We start from the raw sequence: 23,865 nt of genomic DNA, 5'->3' as shown, positions 1-23,865 counted from the left end.
AGCCCCTCAGGACTGTGGGCGCCTGTGCTGGTGCTGCTGCAGCTTGGCTGGCCTGCAGCTGCCCACAGCTATGAGCCCGCTGAGGCCCTGCCCTCAGCCCTGCCTTCGCCAGGCCCTGGCCTGCCGGAGGGATTCCTGCCTCGTCACCTATGGATGGGGCTTGGCACCACCTCTGGCTGTGCCCCACTGCCTCTGGTGGGTGCAGTAGGACAGGTCCCATGTGCTGTGCCAGCCATATCCCTCACAGAGCCACTCATTCTTCCTGTGTCACCACAGCCCAGGCTGAGGTGGAACTCCCCATGGGAAGAAGTGGGAGAGGCCCAGGGGGTCCGCCATGCCACAAGGCCCTCTAAAGGTAGGAAGAGCAAAGATAAGGAAAGCTGGGATTCCTTGAAAAGGAAACCTGCAGTAGTGACAAATTAGGCTGCTTTTTCTTACGGATATTTGTGGATTGAGAGGGAAGGAGTCCTGCTGGGAGCTGGCAAAACCAGAGGGTGCTGTTTGTTCAGCACCATGATTCCAAGCCAGGCTCCGGCAGTGTGTGAAGAGGAAAGGGATGCATTCTGTCACCTGGAGAAGCAGTGACAGACATGCCACTTCCTCTCCATCTCTCCCTCCTTCCATGGCACGTGTGGTTTGTGTGGGTCCCTCTGGCTGAGGGGGCAGGAATGCTGCAGAGGGACCACTGGCTCCAGCCCGAACCCCTGAGCACTGAGCAAGAGAGTTGCTTGGAGTGATAAAGTCAAGAATTACAGCACTGAGATTCACAGGAATAAAACTTGGTATGCTTAATAGGCCCTTTTCTTCCTGCTGCATACAGAGTGGAACCACTGTGAGAGCTTCTGTTGCTGCTACTGAGGGAGAAGCAGTAATTCATCCTACATTGGAGCCTGCCCGTAGCAGCAATTTCTATGCTCATATTCACTACTGTGACTGAAACAAGCTGCCCCTGTATGGCAGAAGGGTGCTGTGACTACAGCCAGGTGGACAGAGATGCAGCTAAAAACATACACTATTAGCTGAAATAATTGAATTTCAGTTTCAAATGCAATGAAGATTTTTCTGTGTGGGTTGTGGTATTGTCTGCTGGCTCAAGTAGAAAACCACTATTATCTAAGTAGTCTTATTTCTCACTCTCCATCTCACCCCTTTCCTAGGAAAAGTGTGCCACAGGGCTGTTTGTACCTGTACCTGCCATGCTTGTTTGTGTCAGTGCATTTGCTGAGAGGCACTAACACAAGATGTGCAGGGCAGGACATTGCTGAATGTAATTCGCCTGGTCCAAATGTGAAACATTAGCTTGTGCTCCAAGGCTGTTTTATTTATAACCTTGTTCTGTGGGTTATAGAAATTGTATTAAAGCAAGGCCTGGGGGAAATTATGAGCTCAGCTGGTTTAGAATGGTTAAATAATTAATACTCTGCCCTGGTCACTATCACTGCACCTGGGATCCTTTCTCCATCCTGATGCTTTCTTTTGAGGAAAATATTCCCCTGGAAAATATTCCCCTGAGAGTACCCAAGTTAAGAGATCACTTAACTTAGGGCCTTACAACATCAGTGTGAAGGACATTTATGGACTAACATAAGAAGTCCCAAATCATGCTAAACACTGATGTTTTCACTTCCTGAGATGAAAGAAACACTGATTAAAACAGAAATAAGATTTCCAGAGGGAGAAAGTCCAGCTCATTGTTGTCACTCAGTCTCAGATAAATGCTTCCCCCAGGGTGAGGCACAGAGAGTGACTGGAGAGCTCATTGCTCTTGCAGGACTGACTCAAGCAGAGCACAGCTGACCATGAACTACAGCTGCTCCAGATTGTGTTGCCAAGCTTTAGGAGGTCTTTTTGTTCCTGGAAGCTTACAGGTGTCCCAAAGCACAGCTCAGGCCTGGATATAGCTGCGTTATAGGAATTAGTTAATATTCTACTGAAAAAGCTGGATCTTGCAGCACCTTTCTGTAAAGGAAGGGTCTGAATTCTCCCTGATTTTGCACTCTGGCCAATGCCATCTGCATGTTGTATTGTTCTTTGGGAATTAAAAGATTGTTAATAAATGCTAAAAATAGTGATACATGGAAGCAGGAAGAGAATATAAAGGTCCTAACTTTCAAGTTACTGAAAAGGCAATTATTCAAGTTATTATTCAGGGGCATTGCTAGAACTGCATTAAGATTGAATGTACTGAATTATTAGCTGAAGGAAAAACTGATTGGATTCATCTCCTGTCCACTCTTCATTCCCCCCATATTTGGGAGGAGTCTTTGTCAGAGCTCAGGACCCTGTTTTGGCTTTTTGTCACAACCCTCTCTTATCACTTGAGCTGCCTCTTACGGTTTCCACACACCGTTCAGAAACCTAGAGAGCTTTCAGGAGCTAGCAGTCCTTGTGCCTTACCATCCTTGAGCCAACTGATACCACCTTTTCAGGTTGATAAAACCTTGGGTTTGCTAGCTTGCTACTCGACCCCTTTCCAGTTTTCCATGTAGCAGCAGGCCTTTAGGTCAGTGAATGTAAACCCCTACATTAATAAATCCTTATTGTTTGCAGAGGATGTAACTCTTTGCTGTTGACTGGGGCAAAAGCATTCCCATTCAGTGTTCCCAGCACATGTGGCAAGTCACACAGCTGCCACCAAATCCACAGACTGTTTCCTTGCTGCTGAAAATCCGGCTTTGCTCTCCCAGATACGATCCCTTCTGCTAGTGCTCAGCATTATGGATGCTGTTCCCAAGGGACTGATGGAGCACGGGGCAACAAGAGAGTGGGAACTGCCTGCAGAACTTGAGAGTGTTTCCTGATGTGTCAGGGAGACCAGGAGTTCATGGTGTATTTACTTGTACAGAGTTCTCCTCCTTGGAGTAAACCCTTTATGTTTTCTTCACCTCTTGCGTCCTGCAGTACCCTACTATTCCTCCAGTAGCACCTGCGCTTTTCCCAGCAAGATTAGCATGAACAGAAAGCTTTCCTTACTCCTTGATGTCCAGCTGCGTTCTCTCTCAGAGATGACAGAAGGCTGAGATGTTTTCTCTTGCAGCAGCCATCCCCTATCTCCATGACCTGGGGTTCAAAGAGATTTTGCAGCCAGTGAGCAGGGCTGAAAATGCCTCCCATCTCACATAATTCCCACATCATTCCCACAATGAGTACACACCTGTGAGCACACCACCTTGGCCACACACCCAGAAGTGTGGTTACTTCCTGTACCTTATGCTGGAAACAGCACACCATGCTCATCCCAAACATACCTGTAACACAAACAAGTGCACCTTTTCTGCTACACGTCCCACCACAGAGTGGAAATCAATAGTGAAACACAGGATGGAAAAAATGCATGGAGTAATACACAGTCACAGGCTTCAGGTGATGACAGAAAAACTTGCAATTGTAAAAGGAGGGGAAAAAGAACCTGAAGCCCTCAGAAAAGTCTACAGCCACTAAAGTGCCTCTCATCTATGGAGTGCAAAGGATGCCAAGAAAGCATCATGTCATAAGAAATCTTGGAAAAAAGGTAGCCTGCTACATACAGGCATTTTTCAGAGGTGAAGAACCCTGAAATGTCTCTCTTTCTCTACCCTTTCCACTGAAGGTGAAGATTAGAGTCTGAAAAAGAAAGATCCTCCTGGCTAGGACTGGATTGTCCTGGGATGAAAAAGAGGGAGGCAAAGCTGGTGTATTTTCAGTTTGTGGAGTGCAGATGGAGGTAGTAGCATGGTGGAACAAGATGTGGGAGGGGAGTAAGGACAGACAAGTGAGGAGACTGCAGAATATATATGAACCTGGCAGAATTGCATGGGAGGCCCAGCACTGAAATAACACATTGGTTGCCAAGGTGATGCCTGAAATGGCCACCTAAAAAGAGGAGACTAGACAAGAATAAGGGAATAAAGGTAGGTATTTATTTGAAGGGCCTGCAAGGTACACCCCGGGCAGACCAAAGGCTACACCCAAGATGGACCCTGGGTCATGAGTTCTTCACACTTTTATAAGTTTGGTTCATTTGCATATCAGGGTTAATTCTCCAATTATAACTTCAGTTCTTGTTGTAATTACCCCAAGTTTGTCTCCCTCTCAGAGGCTTTTAGTTTACACATTTTGAGACCTGGTGTCCTTGAGGTGGAAACCTAGAGAGGCTTTGTTATGTCTAACCAGCATGAGAGAACAGAAGTTAACAGGCCACAGGAAACTTCAGAGTTACACACTAGGCAGTACAGAATTTGAAAAATACAGAATATAAAACCTGAGGCATCCAAGGCAGGACTGACAAGGACTTAAACTAATGCCAAAGGTATTGCAGAAAAAACTCCTCCAGATTAGGTGGGTGGTTGCTCCAACAGGCATTCAGGCTGCAGGTACAGGACATCCTAAATGCTTTTGCCTGGTATCACATAGGAAATTCGTGGCAGAGCAAGAAGGGAACAGTTCACACAGAGATAATCCTTCTTTTTCTTTAGAGAGATTCTGAGCTCAAGAGCAAAATGAACATATAATTGAAGGAGTGGTATCACAATGCAGATATGCTGGCAATTGAATAAAGTATTTAGGAAAGAAAAAGTAGAAAACAATGGGCAAAACAAGACTTTTAGAATGAGAGCCGAGAAAGGCAGGAGTGAAGCTGGAATGTACTGTGCAAAAATGTATATAAAAATGATGGAGAAGGTGGTAATGCAGATTAGAATCTGAAATAAGTATTGTTCCACTTTCCAGTGGTTGTTCAGATGTAACACTGGAATATTTCAGATTTCACTTGGTGCATTTTTTCCAAGGGGCACACGGCAGGAAATGAGCAGTGACAGGTCTGATCATATTTCATTAGTTTGCATTTCATTACTTCACACTTATATAATAAGTTCTATATGCCAGTCTCAGTTCTTTCAGAAATGATTTGTTCATACTCACAGTGGCCCCATGGGGTAGCTCTTATTGTCTCCAGCCTGCTGCTGGGGAAATGGAGGTGCAGACATATGGACTGGCTTGCCTCAAGGCCATTCAATGAAACAGTCAGAAAAAAAAAAAAAAAAAAGCCTTGTCTCCCTGATCTCTAGAACTTCTAATAACAAGTTTCTGCTCTCTACACAGCACGATCTGAAATGTGGATTCTGTACATCCATTTATCTTTCATTAATGAAAGAACCCCCTCATTAGCTCTAGGAACACAGCGTTGTAACGTTTTGATGTTCTGCCATTTGTGGACTGGGAAAGCTCTGATTTCTTTGCCAGAAGCAGCAACAATAAGGTAGTTCCTCCTCTTGACATACTGCCAAGGAAACACTGCTGAATTGTCTTTGAGCAACAGCTCTCTTCAAAGCTCATTGATACATTTATCTGTGCCTTCTTTCTCTGGAACAAAATAGAAATCACAGTGCAGGCCTGGGAAAAAAAAACCCAACATTTTCTTCTTGTCATTGGCATTTTGTTGGATTTTTGGCAACTTAAAAGTATTTAGTATCTGGTGTCCTATTTTAGTATGAACATGTTTCATAAAATTTGCAAATTTTGACTATTCCAGAAGGCAGAATGAAGTGGGTATTTGGACCAATTTCTGAGCTCTTGAAAAATCACAAAGCACTAAGGCAGGTTCATATTTCAGCATATTCTTTTATTGTAATATTCTCATATTTTTCCAGAAAGCAGAAAACACAAGTAGGACATCTCATTCATTGTAGAATGAGCTGTAATTTGATGTGGTGCACTCACACTTCTCTTGACTCAGCCATTACAGGTCAGTTGCTCCCACAGCTTGGACATTTTCTCCCCTTTGTGCAGTTGGTTTTGGGTTGTCCAAACTACAAAACTACAAAAATTTCATTTGCAAAGGATTTTTGGTCAGATCTTGCTCCCCAGGGAGGATCTGAACATGCCACCTGGTCTAGCAGCATATTCTTGAACAAGATAATAAAGAAACGATTCTAAAAGGAAAGTAAGCTGTGCTAAGGAAAGTAAGCTGGGCAATTCAGAGTAAGGTAGCAACAAGAAAAGAATACCACTCAGTGACTTAAAATCTAAGCTTTGCTTGCTAAGGGAGGTGGTATTAGTGGGTGGCTGGCAATTTCTAGCTGTGAAACACACACACATGCACAAATAATCCAACTGAAAACTCCATTTGTGTCTGTCAGTGGTACAAGAGGCAACAAGTCCATACTGAGCAGGGTTTCTGTAGCAAGACTGCCAGGCTGCCATGTGCTGGAGCAGCCAGGGAGCTGCCTCACAGCAACTTCCAGGTAACTTTGGTATGGATGTGAACAGCCCAGGATGCTCCAGAAACCTCAGTCTGTCAAAGCCAGTCAGAAGACCCACGACAGAGAGCGTGACACCCCTGCTCAAACAAATTTTAAAAAGAGCAACACCCACAAAAGGGAGATACATGAGGAGACACATGGAAGAATTCATTGCTGGGGACATGGTTGGAGATGCACCCTTGGAAGGAGAGGCCCCATGCCAGAACAAGGACACGCCTGAGGGACTGTGGCTTGTGGAAAACCCATATCAGAGCAGAGGAAAATGAGCCAAATGCATGGATTGGCAGAGAGAAACCGCTGCATTCCAACCTCAGCCTCCTGCACTGCCCATCACATCCTTGAAGGGACTGGGAGAGACTGAGTGTAATGCATGGCAAAACCAAGGTAAGTTGGGACCCAGAAGGATGGGAGAGGTATTGGACTGACATTGATTTGGGAGGAAGAGGAAGAAAAAAGGTGTTTACCTAAATATTTGTTTAATTGTTTAGTTTTTCTTTTTTTTCTCAATGGCCGAGTCAGTAATCAAAATTTTGCTCTATAGGCTGTTGATAAGTTAAATTAAATAAAATTCCCCAAGTCAAGATTGCTTTGGCCATGACAAGGGCCCTTACTCCACCTGGTAAAAGTATCCAAGAGCAGCCTGGTGGCACAGCTTGTTCATGTACCATTTCCAACTCAAGTTTAGTCTTCTGTGTGATGGGGGTCCTGCCCTCAGCAACAATTGTTTTGCTACCTAATGGAGATGGGCAGAAAGTCACCAATTTCTTCATTTTCAGGTCAGGCAAGGCTGCTTTAGCTTTCTCTAAATGTTAATTAATGGTCATTTCTGGTGTCACTAGTAGATTACAAGGATGTAAGGTTGTTATGAGTTCCTCTGTGTTTCTTTCTGATCTGTACCTGAATTATCTGGAGCAGCAAGGATGTAGTTCAGAGCCTTGGCTGAGTTTTCCCCCTAACAGCTGTTTGTGCTTTCCTTGTTTTCCCTAGGACTTACCAGATTCAGGTCTCATTTTGTCTGAGTGAGAGTTCTGGGCAAGTTGCATCACATGACAATCCTAACTTCCATTTTCAAAGAATCTCAAAGCAATCTACAGAGATTGATACTAAAATGATCATCCTGCTTATAGAAAGGCAGCCGTTCTTTGAGCTGCAGAAAACAATCATGGATCACCTACCTGCAGGGTAGAAAAAGCATTAAAACATCATGGCTCTGAAGCAGGAGAGGGGGAATACTCTCTGCTGGAACTGGATCAATATTTGCAGAAATACTGAAGATAATTCACTCATAAGCATAGTTTGAAAATTTTATTCTGTTTCCAAATGGCATGGTTTTGATTGGAAAAATGAAAGATGTAAGCCATGCCTAATGTGGGAGTTTTGAAAGCAGTAAAAATGAAAGACAAATTTAGATAAGGAAAGAGCAGAGAAAAAAATCTCTAGGATGGCTACAATTGGGGGATAGTGTGTTTTCTGTGGAGTTTTGCATTGCCTCTTAAAAAGTACAGAAACAGAGATGGGTTGAACTAGTCTAACCTAGTGTGAGACAGAAAACCCCCAGTTATTCTCGTTTTCCACTTTCAACAACTGCCATAACATTTTCTATTAAAAAACTCTTGTCTTAGTCAAAGGACTCAAATAACCACTGCTTACGTAAGATATTTATTTGTCTGCCTGATGGGGTGTGGGAGCTATGAATCTCTGAAGTGTGGAACAGAGATTATAAAGTCACCAGATGGGACAGATTCAATAATGTTAGTGCAAGACCCAAGACCACAACATGAAGTAGGATTCCCTGCTATGAAGTTTAACCAAAAACTTGACAATCCTGTGAAAGTATTTGCAGTGTCAATGAGAACAACCATATCCTTCCAGCTGGATAACAATGACAAAGTAACTCATACACTTCTCTGGACCAAGGAGTCTTTAAAGGTTAGGAAAGAGCATCAAAGGAACCTTAAGAATTTACGCTGGAAGAAAAATCTTAGCTGCTTGTTTCTGCTTTCACTGGCGCTACAGAAAAGCTTCAGTTTGGCTTCTATCAGAGCGTACTCTGTTCTAAAATCTGAGACAAGATTCTGCTCTAGGCTACATTCATGGCACTGAGATTGGTAGAGTTGCACAGTAACATCTTGCCTTGTCTGTAAGCACCAGCTTAAAATCTCTCTCCTTCTCTGGCATCAAAACAAGTAATTTTATAAAATCAGGTTTCCTTTAAGCAATTTTATTTCTTGGAGGATGTAACACTAATCAAATGCACTTCATCAAAATACTTGGGAATTTGGAAAAAAACCCCAAACAACAAACAGAACAACAAAATTAATTAGCAGGTCTGACTCACCCACATGCTTTATTTGATGACAACTGACAAGACTACAGTCAAGAAGTAATGAAAAATATTTTAAAGGAATTTAAATGTATTAAAAATATCAAAATGCAAGTCTGCAGAAATATTACATTTAATTGGAAGTTTATTTCAAACATATTACTTGCTGCTAGCTAATTACTGTTGCAAAGCATATTTTAAAGGTTCAAAGTGCTAAGAACTGCCAGATCTGGAAGCATCTGCTCCTGTAGGAAGTTGATAAGCCAGGTTTTTTTTACACACATGATATTTTCTTCTGCTTTCCAAACTAGCTGGTTAAAATAACATCTATTCTCAGAAGTTCTCATATGAAAATCAGTTGAAAGTTCCACCCCAAACCAGAATAGTGGAATTACTGAATATTTCACCCTTCTAATACCCAAAATGCTGGCAATACAAAAGAAGTCAGATCACAGTGAAAAATTCCCTTCTGCCTCTGTGATTAATATTATTAAACAAAATAGACTAGAGATACAAATTCTTTAAAAAATGCTGATTATCTAACTTGTTTTTTCCCCATTTTTTTTCCTGACACTGTGTACACAGCAGAACTGCCTTCAAATTGTATAAGATACCCTAAGAAAAAGCTTAGTCATTATCCCTGAAGGCACCATAGAACAGAAAGCTAACAGGGTTTTCACCAAGACAAAAAGCAAGGCAGATATATTTAATATTCTCCCTCTGTTTTTCTGATGAGCACCTTAGCAATGTACAGTGCCTTTAAAAGAAAGCTGTGCTACATATATATATATATATTTTTTTTTTTTTTAATGTGTGAACACTGGTTTCACTCCATAGCCCAAATAATCTTCCACATCTCCAGTGTTGTCAGTATAGTTTATAAACCTAATAGTTGATTATGGAAATGTCACAAACCTGCAGAAGTAACACAATCCTATTTCTTTCGTGCCTCAGACTCTAAAGCGAGAACAGGACACAAATTTCATGTGCAGAGAAAAGACTTGTATATTCATGAGGAGCCATCACACATATTAAACAGGACAGTGCTCCTCAGAGGCTAAAACAACACCCCAGGTGAGAGAAATTTAAAAGCCAAGAATCCTGCCTGATTTGCTTTACATTCTGCTAGGAAGAAATACAGAAAACAACAGAATTTACTGAAGTATTTGGAGCACCTCTGCTGTTTTTCTCACATGCTGTGTTGGGTTTTGTAATTCGAAGTGAATAGCTCTTAAAGAAAACTAATGAACACAAACAAGTAACTTCGCAACATGTTAATTAATTGCTTCTGAATGGGTTACAATTTTATAATAAACTAATGTATTATGAGAACTAAACATTCTTTAAGATATCAATGAAGAATGCAGGAAAATAATAATCTATTACTCTTGCATAATTTTAATTAACCTTACATTTTTTTGAATACTAAAGGGGTTCTAAAGATGAGATTTTCAGAAATATTCTTTAGGCAACAACTGTTTTGTCATCTCAAACCTCCTGGGTGTTACGCTAGCATCTCAATTTTACTGGTAAAAAACAGCTTTATTGCTGTAACAAATATACTTCTCCCAGCTAATTCTAACAACTTATTATGTCACTGCTTAGGGCAATGAACCTAACAAAATAATCATTGGTATTTTAAGAAATACTGTCATAAAATAACACCAGTTTATCCCTAAAAAGTCATCACAGTCATCCTGTCAGGTAGTCAAGGTGTTGTTGCACAGCACAGGACTTTGTGTAACTGTGGCCTACTTGTCACAAAAATGGGAACTATATTTATCTGTCCACTGAATCCCATGGGAAGAAGTGCTGGATGAAGGGTCTGGCAGGATTTCTTTCAGGAGAGAGCTGTTCTGGAAGAAACTCTGAGCAGGGGGCAAACAGACCATTTAGGGGTGGTGCAGGGCACTTGAACCATGGCCAAGGTGGGTCTTAGGACAAAGGGACTGGAAGACAAAGGGCTGCACTCATTTGGTTACAGAAAAAAGTAAATTTGTCAGTCTTGAATCCCTTGGGCAGAGCTGGGGTAGGAAACTTCAGTGGCTGTAGCTGAACTTCTGCTGCAGTGTTATTGCAAAGTATTTCACCCCCCGCTCTCCTGACTCTGTTCCTGCCAGCAGCTTCCTTTTGCCCATTTATTAACTACCTAATGCATTAAGCAATAATATTGGAGCGGAAAACAGAAAAAGTGACTACTGAAGAAATTGTTAGAAGCAATTCATGTTTATTTGCATCTCAGCAGGGTAGCAGGTTTACTCCTTCGCAGCTATTTACACAGCAATGAAACACTAGAAGCCTTGCTCCAGTTTTCTCCAGGTACAAACATAAACCACAGAAGAATTTAGGTTAGAATGGTCCTGTGGGTATCATCTGATCACTTGCAAAAACAGGCCAACTTCAAACTTCAGGCTAGCTTTCAGTTTTGGTGCACGTCACCAGGGTTCACGAGAGAGAAATAAACTCAGAGCTTGTGTGAGCTCACAGATTACAAGCTCATGTCTCCCTAGGATTTCAAAACAGCAGTGACAATGCTCAAGTACCTCTGAAAATGACTGAGAGACTCAGAGAAATCTATCCTCCCCCTTCTCTACTACTTTGAAGACTATCTGTCACTAGGTGAGGGCTATGAATGTGAACATCACCAGAGTGATCCTGAATGGAGCCAGGATCCAGCAGCACTCAGACCTCCTGTGGCAGCTGCATTCATTCCTTGCACTGTGGCAGGTTGGCACAGGAGCCAGGAGCTTTCAGGAGCTTTCTCTGAGCTCCTCTCACAGAAACTTCACAGGAATCAGGCCTTAGCACAGCTCTCCAAAGAATATCTCCTAAGGCAAGGTTCACAGAGGTGATTGAACAGATTTCTCACAGATCCATGGGGTAGGGACTTCACAGCTGGAAGCATGGATGGCACCATCCAGCAGAACAGCGCAGTTCTGCACACGGCTGTTGGACTTAACCCTGTGGGAGACAGAGCACACAAGCAGAGGCACATTAGAGAGGGATCTCCACTTTGGCAGACGGAAGAACATCTCACAGCTTTGGAGGGAAGAGATCTGCTGCAGTTAGACTTCATGAGCTGATGTCAGGGAGGATCCATCCTGGGACACGGGAGGTCTGGCAGTGGGACCTGTCTGGAGACTTGCAGATTGCCAGTCTTTCCAGTCTCTTACTGGGCTCTCCATTTCCCATCGCTAAAGAGCAAAATGTTCTGTTCCACAAGGGATTTTCTGCTGTTCTACTAAACACGTTTGGGACAGAAAGTATAAAATATCCCAGTTAAAGTATCCCATTAAAATCATATTTATGGGTATGTGAAAGGTGGAAGCCTCTGCCTCATTAAGGTTATCCAACCAAGGACTCCTTCAGTGCAAAAGAGCATAATGAGGACAAAGTGATAAAACAGAAATCCGCAGACACAAACATTCAAGAAATAACAGACAAAACTGTTCGGGTCCCTCCCCCCTGCCATGGGGTCCTGGGAGAGGGGCCCTGAGGGGAGGCACGGGGTTTCCCTGCCCCTGGTCAGCCTCGTTCCCCATTGTTGTTTTGTGTTCCCTGCGCGGGCAAGGACCCTCAGGTCCCGTGATTGAGCAGTTCCTTGGCAGATCCCGTCCATGCGGCTGGAGAAATAAACATCTCTGAAACATCTATCAAGAATCAGCCTATATATATTTCTTTTCCACGGGCCACCTTGTTTGATACGCATGTTACAGTAATGCCCACTGTAACAAATGGTAGAGAATGCGGGCAAGACACCGATCCCTAAGGACAGAAAATTCGTGAGTAAAAGCCACTCTAGATCTCTCTCTTCTCATCTTGGTTTGGATATTCTCTCTGGACTATGGAAGAATCGTGGGAAATGTGGCTCTGACTCACAGAAAGAAATGTATCTAGAAGTTGAAGGAATCCTTGAACAACAAAACAAGAAAGTACTTGTTCCGAGAGATCTAGAACATTTTTTTAACTGACTTTTCAAAAATTTTTTCTATATTTCTCGAGACTTACTTTTTGATATTAATCCTCCTGGAACTAGTCTTGAGTGTTTTTGGTACGAGATCTGGGATAAGATAAGGGATCAAACAAAACATGGACTAGCGACAGAACCTCTCCATGGATCAATTGCAATCAGTGAAGCTCTTCAGGAGCATTTGTATGGTCCCATTACCCCTAGAGCAGAAGATGGCCATAATCCCGTGGCCGAGGCCGCGCAGCCGCCATCCCAGGAACGTGTGACTGCAGCCATGCTGGCGGAGGTGCCTGTGCTGGATGCGCCCGGCCCCCTCGGGAGCGCGCACCTTATCGCGGACCCCATCCCTGTCTCGGGGTCCCCGGCCACGCGGCCGCGAGTGAGGGAGCGATGCCACAGGCGCCGCGGGTGCCGTGGGCCACGAGCAGCCAGGAACCGGGCATCGGTGTGGCAGCCCGCTCTGAGCACACGGCTCGGAGAGCCCTGCGGAGGGAGAAGCGGCGGTTTCCACAGCGACACGAGGAGCCGCTCAGCGCCGAGCCGAAACGGGGCCACTCTCAAAGCAGCGTGGAGCTGGTGGAGCAGAACCGCTCACAGGGCACGGAGCCGGCGGCGATGGCGACGTGGGGCCGCGCAGAGCCCAGACACGCGCCGGAGCAGCGCCGCTCGGAGAGCGCGGAGCAGCCGCAACGTGGGGGCCCGGCCGAGACGCCGGAGTCGGCGAGGCGGCGGCCACGCGGGACCAGCAGCCACGACGAACACACAAGCACATGATAGGAGGCGTTATAGCAACGAAAATCACAGGAACTGTGAAACAGTACAATGTAAAAAACAACTATGGATTTATAACACGAGATGATACAGGGGAAGATCTATTCATCCATAACACTGCCATTAAAAGGAATAACCCTAAAAATTACCTGCAAAGTGTAGGAGATGGAGAAGTTGTACAATTTGATATAGTGCAAGGAAAGAAGGGTTTACAAGCAGCAAATGTTACTGGGCCTGGAGGTATTCCAGTCAAAGGCAGCCGTTATGCACAAAATCATAAACAATATCCATCCCAGCAACTTCCCTACCCACAGCCTACTTCCCCCTTTTACCCTATACCCAATATGAACCCCTTCCTAAATTCACCCCATCCCCGGTTTATTCCTAATCCGTTTTTCACCCCATGGCTTCCCTATACAATTCCATTTCCCTACAATTCCTCTCCGATGCCGAGGAGGGGATGAAACGGGGGAGGGAAGAAATTAAACCCTCTCCTGCCTCAGTTTCCCCACAAAGCATGCCCAGAGGGTCTTGTCTCCCTTCTGTCAGCCTTAAGATGTTCCAGAGAATCTGTCTGGACATTTAAAGGCTCAGGAGGGTGGCTTGTTTTGTTTTAAAACTGTTCTTGTTATGTTTATCCAGTTGTTTTCAATGTCAAGTTTTAAATCTCCTTTTATTAAAATAAACGGGTGAAATGTTGGGGCCCTTCCCCCTGCCATGGAGCCCTGGGAGAGGGGCCCTGAGGGGAGGCACGGGGTTTCCCTGCCCCTGCTCAGCCTCGTTCCCCATTGTTGTTTTGTGTTCCCCTGCACGGGCAAGGACCCTCGGGTCCCGTGATTGCCGCAGTTCCTTGGCAGATCCCAGCCATGAGGCTGGAGAAATAAACATCTCTGAAACATCTACCAAGAATCTGTCCATATATATTTCTTTTCCACAGGCCACGTTGTCTGATACGTGTGTTACAGTAATCCCCACTGTAACACAAAACTGCAAAGACTAAAAGTCTTCAGCTACTAATTGATGGGCAGTCAAAAACCTCCAGGCACAGCTTTGGACAGGGGCACCCTGGGCTTTGTAACTGACAAGAAAGGTGGGGTGAAAGCAGAGCAGGAGGATTTGAGTACATTCAAGGTGGGCCTGTGTGCCTGTGCAAAACTTGTTGAGGAACTTTCAGAGGACAGGGAGCAAAGAGAGGGGATCAGGTAAAGCAAGGGATGGGTCTGAGCCTCTGGGAGCAGCTGATGATTGCAGGCAGCTGTGTCACAGTCCTTTGCTTCCATGTGTGCCTGTAACCGTGTTTATGTTTCTGGGACAGAAAACTGGTGGGACCTACAGATGGGAATGTAGCAGCTGTGTCCATTAGTCTGGGATAGAGACTCCCAGGTCTACATGCACCCAGCTGGGATCTGGCAGCTGGGCGGGAGGAAGCCCTTATCTGCTAGAGCCTATGGCTACTCTAAACATCCCTTAGCAGCTGTGTTCATTGCTGGCTGACTTCTGTCAAATACCGATGGGACTTTTCATGTAAGAGGGGGGAAGGATCTCAAACCTTTTATCTAAAAGTACAAAGGAAACACCATACTCACTTTTTGTCACTCAGTTTTGAGCCGTCTTCCCAGGCCCAGTCACCATCAGTGCTCCTCTGCAAACCAATCCAGTGGGATTTGGTGTGTTCTGTCAGGAAGAAGTCCTAGGAGGGATGCAAAGGCAGAGAGATCAGTAGACTCGGAGAAACTGATCCTAAAACGGAGAAACCCAGCCAAGTCCTGGGTTCTGAAGGGCAAAGAAAGGAGTGCTGTGTGAGAGAGGAAGTTTTGGGGCCGTCTCTCAATGTGAACACCTATTGCCTTCCTTCCTACAGGGACCTGCTTTGTGAGACTCAGCATTTCAGAGAGCCAGGCAGCTTCCTCAGCTCTGGGTTCTGAGGGCTGAACTCGTGACAAACAAAGCTCAGCTGCGGCAGGCAGAGAGAAGCAAGTCCCTCTTGCAAAGTGTCTAAGGGAAAGCCTTGTCTTGCCAATGCAGGAAGGTGGTGGGGGGGGTCCCAGGAGCCTTTTACACTCTCCCTTCCTCCCAGAGGGGAGGAACTGGCCCTAACTGCCTGGGACTTGCTCCCACTTCATGCTGCCCTTGCCCCTGCAAAGGCACCCACCATTTCATTGGTATTGCTGATCACCAAGAGATGAGCCCCCTGTGCCCGGCAGGATTCCTGGCTGGAATTCCAGTCCTTCTTCTCCTTGGAGAAGGAATAACACTTGTCTCTGTAGGTGACCCACTGCTTAGGGCAGCATGGACATGGACAGCCTGAAAAAGAATCATACGTGTCTCTTCCCATTCATAGTCATAGCCTAGTTCCTTACAAACACTTTTCACAAATATGTTCTTTCAGAAGATTATGCTCCCCAGTTACAGTAAAGCCATCCCCAAAGCTCTTCTGAGACAGGCAAAGAATCAGTCTCTGAAGGAATCTGTGAACGGCATCCATTTTCCAGACGGAAATAAGTGAGAGAGCAAGTCTTCTTTTAAAAAGAAGAGGTTCATGTTCTTCTTGGACCAATGAGCAGATTTCAAGAACTCTACTGTGCTCCCTGACAAAGTTCTAAATTCAAATGAAGTATTTTCAGTGAAGGAGATTTATTTACCCTTGGTAATAAAACCCACTGTTGTTCCCAGCAATGCCAAGAAGAGGATCCCTAGAATCACTGCAATAATCCAGCAGGTAGTAGAGGAAACAGGAGAACCTAACAAGAAGAAAAAGAATATAAATGTGAGAAAGGTGAGGTTTTCTCAATGGGATCAGCTCTAAAGCTATAATTCATGTCAAACTGCAGTGTCAGTTTACCTCAGCCTGCACTCATGTCAGAGTCCAGCAATGTCTGACAGGGTTCTTTTCAATATTCCACACATTAGTAATTTAACATTTAATAACAAATTTGCTTATTTGAAGACATGTGATGTTTCATCAGATTCTGATTTAGCAGAATCAACCACAGCTATGTGTTGGAAGCACAAGTGCAAATTAGCAGAATGTAGCCATTTCAATACACAGATGAATCACAATACAAATGTGATTCTCAGTGGCAGAATTTATGATTTGCTCACCATTGCAACGCTGGCTGGCACCAGGAAGAAATATGTATTAGGCTGAGCAATATATACACTGCCCCCATGCTGGTCTGGCTAACTTAGACATTCACGTTCTTTTGATTAACTCATGGACAAAAATTTACACAACAAGCTGATGTGATCAGCTGATCCACCCAACTGATACAAACGTTAATCAAAAAAGTGGTATCTCTCTGGTCCCCTTTTTTTTTCCTGCCAGCCATATTCAGTCACTGCATACTTCATGAGTACATTGCACTTTCCTCTGAGACTCCCTCCCTTGAGACTTACCCCACTGTAGGGGCGTATTGATCAGTCACAACTCAGGTTTACATCTGAAGGGAAGTCCAAATACAATGAGTGTTTTGATACAGCATCAACAGAAGTTCTTAGATCACTCTGTTGGAGCTGCAAGTCTCCAATTTTAACCTACCTTGAACTGCCCATCCTTCCCAATCTCAAACAGCAGGACAGAAAGGAAAACTTTTTAGTACACAAATGCAAATCTCTGATTCAGACATGAAATCTGCTAGACTGCTTATTTACTAACGTGTGTATCTTTTCCGTTAATAACAGACTTTACCTTTGTTCTTGGTGTCCTTGTCCTCCTCTGTTCTTTGTCTCCTCCTCTGTTTCTCGGCAGTTCTGCATTTCACATTCAGATAGATGTGCTCCTTTTTATTCCTGACACATGCTTTTAAGTGTTGCTTTTCTTTACTTTGCTTTACTTGGAATTCAGAAGTCTCATCCACCACAAAGCCTGGGCCTGGGTCACTAGAGCTTTCCTCACAGCACTTTGGAATCATATCTAATGACAGAGCGTATTATTAGCAGAAAAGTAGTATACATAAGGAATAATGTCATACATCAGCTTTTTGGAATACAAAATGGTTTAAGCAATGACAATAGCTCACAAAGAAGTCAATCTTTCTTGATTAAACTGCTGCTCTCATGGATGCTCCATAAATCATTGTTAGACAGGGAAACTTGCTTTGACAGGGGAGTGAAGCCATCTAGCATTCTTCACATCATATAAATAAGCAATTTAGGCTTGACCAAGATGAAAAAGGTGAAGAATTCAATTTCCTCATGTAGCAAACAGGTAATTCTAGTGGGGTAATTAACAGATTGCATTTCTCTCTTCCACTGCAAGCCCCGTTAACGAAAGCAATGCAGGCTCATTTGATCTGTATCAACATCCTTAATTATACCAATTTATTTATATCAACAACACAGCAAAACACGAGAGCCTGAGAACTGGGACAGGAAAATTGAGGGAGGATTACCTTAACTCCACAGGAGGAAGCTGAAATGTAATAGCAGAACAGGTGGTGCCTCTGTGCTACTCTCCTTATGTGACTCTGTGGGATGACAAAGCAACCATTACCATCTGACTGAAAGAGGGCAGCTGAGAGATGAGAAATAAGTATTGTGGTGACCCACACAGGAAATTTGAATTCTTCCACTCCAGAGCTAAGCTCTACCATTTCAGACTTGTAGTGACAACCATGACAACCTGTTCCTGCCATAGTTGCACCAAATGCTGTTTGAGCTGTTTTTTAATACCGTGTTCACGGAGCAAGAGAATATATTGAACAGGTTCTATCTGTAGAATCCATTACTAAAATCATATGCTTGGACTGCCAGTCTTTTTCCACAACAAAAATTTCAGTCTCTCTGACCCGTCCAACAGTATCAGCCTTTCCACTCAACTCTTTGATTTGTGTAGAAAAAAGTTGCTCACATTTGCTTAAGGATAAGTTGGGACTTCGCTTCACACGGAAAAGAGAAATTGGCTGGTTGGTTTCCAAGGATCGCTCTGAACTGAACATGGTCCATCCCAAAAAGCAGGATACAAAACAAAGGCGGCAGTGGGCCTGCATGGATGAGCAAGGGGCTCCTGACTAAACTCAAACACAAAAAACAAGTGTACAAGGTGTCAGCAAACCCAGAGATTTCCATAACTTGCACAAATGGGGTTAGGAAAGCCAAAGACTACCTCGATTTGAATCTGTGGGGGAATGTGAAGGGCAGCAAGAAAGATTTCTCCAGGTACATAAGAAAGACAAAAACTAGGGAGAAAATGTGGGCCTGCTGCTGAATATGCAGTGGTCACAATGGACATAGACTCAGCGCCTTCTTCATCTCAGGTACACGAAAACTGTAATAAAGTCAAGTGCAAGGTAGACTTACCCTTGGTGGAGGAGCATGTAAGTGAAATGTGCCTATACAAGTCCATGGGCCACCAGTTCCCACAGCCCACGAGTGGAGCTGATGTCATTGCAAGGGCACTCTCAATGGCCTTTGAAAGTTGATTGGGAGAGGTCCCTGAAGACTGGAAGACAGCAAATGTCTTCAAGAAGACAGGGAACAAGAGGACAGCCAGTCTGACATCAAGAACTGACATTTTAAAATAAATCTTTACAATAAACTTTTGGCTACTGAAGCAGACCCCTTGGGCTTGGACAGGTTGCTCTGTCTTGTGCTGTGTGGCCTAATAAGGTCTAAAGGAGATCTTTCACAGCCTCCACATCCAAAGATCTCCTCCTCCTCCCTCACTGCACTTTGTGTGGTGCGTGGTTCAAGGGGCTGGCAGGTCCATGCCATCTTCAGGGACGGTTCTGTAGGAGTGAGCTCCAGGATGCTATTAACCCATTTTCATAGACTAATTCTGTGGCTTTTGATATTTCAAACTCATCCAGACAGGGTAGTGATTCAGGGGGCAAAACAAGCTAGCACAGTTCCTCCTAGTAATTCTGCCATGCAGTATAACCTGCAAGATCAGAATCAGTTGTGCACACAGCAGAAATCACACAAAGGATGAACACTGACCGAAGAACTTTAGCCCTGTTTTACAAGTTTGTGGCTCCTTGTGGGCAGATTTTTGACATAAACATCAGACTTCTCCCACTTGCCAGCAAGCTGGATCTAAATACTGCTCCCATATTCCTAATTTCTTCACTGTGCTGCTGTTGTTGACTGTATACTCTATCGAAAAAATTAAATACAGAATGCAGGATTGAATTCAATGAAATCAATAAAATCAGTAATTCAGCATAAGAGATTAAGTAATTACACTTATTAAAACCTAACTCATCAAACTAAATGCTCCCCTCGAGCTTGGAGCTGGAGTATATTTGTTCTGAAAATACACATTCAAAAAAAAACTTTGATCACAGACCATTCAACGTGTATCTGGTTCCTCTTTTTTTCTCACAAACAGTAAACCACAGTAAATCCACACTTTGAAAATGTAACACCAGCTCACAGGAAATGCTTCTTCTGAAGATGTTAGTTTAAACCAGGCAGGAAACATCAGCTTGTCTTGAAGACAGAATGAGGTCAAGAGCTGAGAGCTCCAGCTCAGCTGTGGATGTGCTATTGGTACAGTGAAGAAAGTAACAACTGACCACAGGCAGACTCAGGCACAAATATTTAATTGCTCTCACTCTTGTTGCAATGATTCAGGTGAAAAGTAAAGAAAGATGTCTTCAGTGGCAGCAGCTCTGCTATAGACTTTCCACATCAAAATATTCTCTTCTTACCCACCCAAGCCTCATCCTTCACCTCCATGTACTGACTTTTGAAGTACTAATCATAGGAAGCTGATCAAATAAACAAATAAAATGCTTCTTCAAGGCCATGTGGGAGCTGAGTACATCCACTTCATTACAGTCAAGGTCCATTTAAATGCACAAGAGCATAATAAGCCACAGAGACACAAACCTGGTACACATAAAATAACAGAGAGAGCATTTTCCACATAATATCAGACGATGGATGTGAAATTCTGTGTTGTTTTATTTCTGAAGCTGTTGACCTTGTGTCATAGGTTAGCAAGCATAGTTCCAGAAGGGATGTCCTTGCTAAGGGGTGCTTACAGTTTCCTCTGGGACCTGATAGAACCTATCAGCTGGCCAGTTTGAATATGGACAATTCTCTAAGCCACTTAAAGTTGTGATCACCTCTGTGATCCACAGTTAAGAATAGGCAAACTCCCCCTCCAAGCTCTCTCTCGTTTCCAGCGCTGGCACAGGTGGCTGCGGGCCCCGTGTGGGGGCCAGCGGGCCCGGCCAGGCCCTGCTTGGGCCAGGCCAGGCTGGGCCACGGCCATCCTGGAGTCTATGGACCTATTCCAGCCATGGAACCCCCCCACTGCCTTGCCGTGGGCAGCCGGAGCGGCTCGGCTCTCCCCCCTCTCCACTGCGATAAAAAAAATTCAACATTCCAGCTGCAAAGCTGCAAGGCCGAGGTGAGATTAACCCTTTTTATTGCTGTGAAGAGCTGAAAACCTGAGGGAAGAGAGAGAGGAGATGCTTAAAGCTGAAATTCTGTTGTGAAGCTATGATATATCAGAGTATCCCGTTGTAATTTCATGAAGATCTGAGGGGTGGAGTGTTCAACTTGTGAGCAAAAGCACCTGCGCTGAGATAGGCAGATGCTGACGCAGCTGTAATTTCATGAGAAGTTTGGACAGGGAGAGATGGACCAGGTGAGGACTTTTGCTCAAATGGGAAAGGAGAAAACCTCAGTCCCTAGAGATGCTCCCAGAGATAGTCCTAACGATGAAGATGAGGAAGACCCTTTGCTCCCAGGGAAGGAGAAGGGCCTCTGTTTTTGTTTCTGAACGGCTCAACCTTAAAATTGTACCCCAAAAAACTTCAAGAGTGGACCCTCGAAAGCAGTTGCGGGAAAAGCTGCAAATCGGGGGAAAGGACTCACACGCAGGCAGAGAGACTCCTCTTCCTAAATGGACTGAACAATATTTGGAAGTGGGCGGCTGTCTCGTTGTGATAATGTTTTCATAGCACGAGCAAGAAGAGACTTCTCTTTCTAAATGGACTGAACAAGGTTATTATGGAAGTGGTAAACAGACTGAACATCTTAAGGGTTGTCTTTTTACATTGTCAGTGGGAGAAGGGAGGAAGGTGGGGGGAGGAGGAGAGTTCTGAAGGTGGTATAATTTTTTTTTTCCTCTTTTTTTCCCTTCTTTTAGGTCTGTTAATAAACTTCTTTATATTCTTTCAAGTTTGGTGCCTGCTTTGCATTTCTCCCAATTCTTATCTCACAGCAGATAAACAGTAATGAGCATTTTGGACCAAACCACTACACCTTGAAAAGATGAGCAAAATGAAATGAAAAATCAAGACAGGCAATTTGTCTTTAATGCCCTCATTATTTATCTTTGGTTTAAGATCAGCATGAAGAACAATTCCACTCAATGGTCCTTGTGGATCCCTTCCAACTCGGGGCGTTCTATGACTTCTACTTATGATTCTATGAAGTAAAATGCCTCTTGGGGAAGTGGGGGCTGTTTAAAAACAAGGCAAGAGGAAAACCCCAGGCCACCTCCTCCTTTTGTCATAGGTAGAAAGACCTGTTAAACCATACAAAAATATGAGACTAATGTGAAACCAATGTAAAAAAAAATTAGCCTTTTTATGTGCCTGGAAGATTTGGGGGGGGAGGGGGGGTGAAATTATTGCTATTTCTTGATGGTGCAGCACCTGCTATAAATAAAACCACAACCTGTAGGAGGTAGCATATAAACCAGTGCACTCACATCCCCATGACCAAACCACAGTCCGCACCAAAAATGCAATTCTGTGAACACAGAAAAGCAAGACTACTGCTTCTGTGTGACTGAATGGGAATCCTGTGAAACATACCCACTGTAGCACTAAAAAGATTTTGGAGTTCAAAGCCTCTTAAAAAGCTCATACTGCTCATATGTGGTTTCAGAAAATTCCAAGCATGGTGGAGCCCAAATCACACCAGGAATATTTAGTGTCTGTGCCTCCTGTCTGTTGTCACTTTTTGGAAGATTTTTTTCACTCTCTGCCTGCTCTGGACAGGATTTCCTCATCCTTAGGAGATCTATTGGATCTAATTCAGTCTCTCACTGAAAAGTGATCAGACGGCTGAAGAAGACAGGTAGCAGAGATAAACCTTTATGTGCAATGAAAGACAAGTAACATTTGAGAAGAACAGAGAACAATCTACCAGAAAATAACTAAATTATGCAGATGGCCCTGTCATCTTTGAGAAAATTAAATATAATAATTAAAAGTCAATATTTTTCATGGGAACAAAATATTCCAGTTAAACAACTAAAACAAAGTCTCTCTCTGAAAATTGAAAAGCCATGATTCTCCATGAAACAACTGTGAATAATTTCCACAAAGCCCTCAGTGGGTTCACTAAGGAGGAGATTCATGGGTGAGTCTACACTGATCCTAAAATGGAGACTGCTGTGTGGAAAAGACTTCTGTATAGCCTACTTTAAAAAGGAGGAAGAGTAGTTAAACCAGGGCAACTCCACATGTACAATTACACTTATGCCACTATAAAACTTATTTTAATTTAGATTCAGTCACTTCCAAACCAACATAAGTTAACCTGGAGAAGACAAATCAGAGTGCTTACATTCTTAGAATGAGTAAGGTCACTTGATTGAAGGGAAATTCAATTAGATCTTATCATATAGCAGGAAAATGTCTTTCTGTGGGCAAATTCATAAACAGGGTCTTGGAGAAGATTTGCTTTCAGGGGAAACCAAACCAGATCTTTTGTTAGAGGTTGTGAGGTGCTCAGCATCCTGAATTCCCATGGATTTCCTCGATCAGAGTTTTCACAACAGAAATAAAATACAAGCATTTGTGTAAACTGGAGCATTGCTTTCTGTGCTCTAAGAACAGTGCTGCAATTGTTACCTTTAGCTCTCTGTTTAACAAGGTTTCCTGTGCATTATTTGTCAGGTCTGCAGGAGTACTGGGGATGCTTTCACAGCTCTTGGATTGTATTACCTGCCTGAAACACACCCATCTTTCACAGGCAAGACCTTTCTGAATATCCCATTCTTGAGCAGGACGTTTGAAGCAATCAAATACTTTTTAAATGAATAGTTTATTCACCAAAGATAACTGTGAATTTGACGTAATTTAGCAGGTAGCTTTGAAACTGTTTTCAAGTGAGGGAGAGAGAAGAGGGTGTTATTATTTTACCATGTGGAAAAGAAGATACCTCAATTCTCCAGGTCAGACTTACACCAACTGGTTTAGGAAGCTCCAGGTGGCAATTAGCCAACACCATGGGAAAAGTCAGAAAGCTGACCACTCCCTCTGGAATGGACTTTGCAATGTCCCAGTGTATAGTGGTCACACATGTGCTGTATGAACTCACATGACATTTATTTATGGAAGGAAACATCATTTCCTATAAAGCTTAAGTGACAAAAAAAACCAATTTCATTTCTGTCATTTTGCATTATAAAAAGGAAACTTCTCACCATTGTCTTTGGAAGAAGACCAACAAGTTTTGGTGGAAACCAGAACAGAAAGAGCCATGTTAACTGGGGGGATGCTGAGTGAACACTGAATCCACTCTTCACACAGAATGGTAAAACTATAATGTGCATTTAGTCTTTTTTTCACAAGGATCTTAAATGCTCAAAGTGC

General features: G+C 43.6%; 1 protein-coding gene across 1 annotated transcript; it reads right to left on the bottom strand.

The window, feature by feature from the left end:
• Nucleotides 1-10,801: 10,801 nt before the first annotated feature.
• On the bottom strand, nt 10,802-17,781 carry LOC116443475 (killer cell lectin-like receptor subfamily G member 1). The gene is made up of 6 exons (XM_032107659.1): nt 17,695-17,781; nt 16,992-17,216; nt 15,946-16,044; nt 15,456-15,607; nt 14,890-14,993; nt 10,802-11,523 (listed from the first exon to the last, which is right to left on the bottom strand). The coding sequence occupies exons 2-6, from the start codon at nt 17,212-17,214 to the stop codon at nt 11,403-11,405; spliced, it is 699 nt and encodes a 232-aa protein (XP_031963550.1). The 5' UTR covers nt 17,215-17,216; nt 17,695-17,781; the 3' UTR covers nt 10,802-11,402.
• Between the last annotated feature and the right edge of the window lie 6,084 nt (nt 17,782-23,865).

The sequence above is a fragment of the Corvus moneduloides genome, chromosome 4 (genome assembly GCF_009650955.1).
Source record: "Corvus moneduloides isolate bCorMon1 chromosome 4, bCorMon1.pri, whole genome shotgun sequence".
In the NCBI taxonomy this organism is placed as follows: domain Eukaryota; kingdom Metazoa; phylum Chordata; class Aves; order Passeriformes; family Corvidae; genus Corvus; species Corvus moneduloides.
The sequence above is the reverse complement of the archived record's forward strand: the minus strand, read 5'-3'. Positions and strand labels throughout refer to the sequence as shown.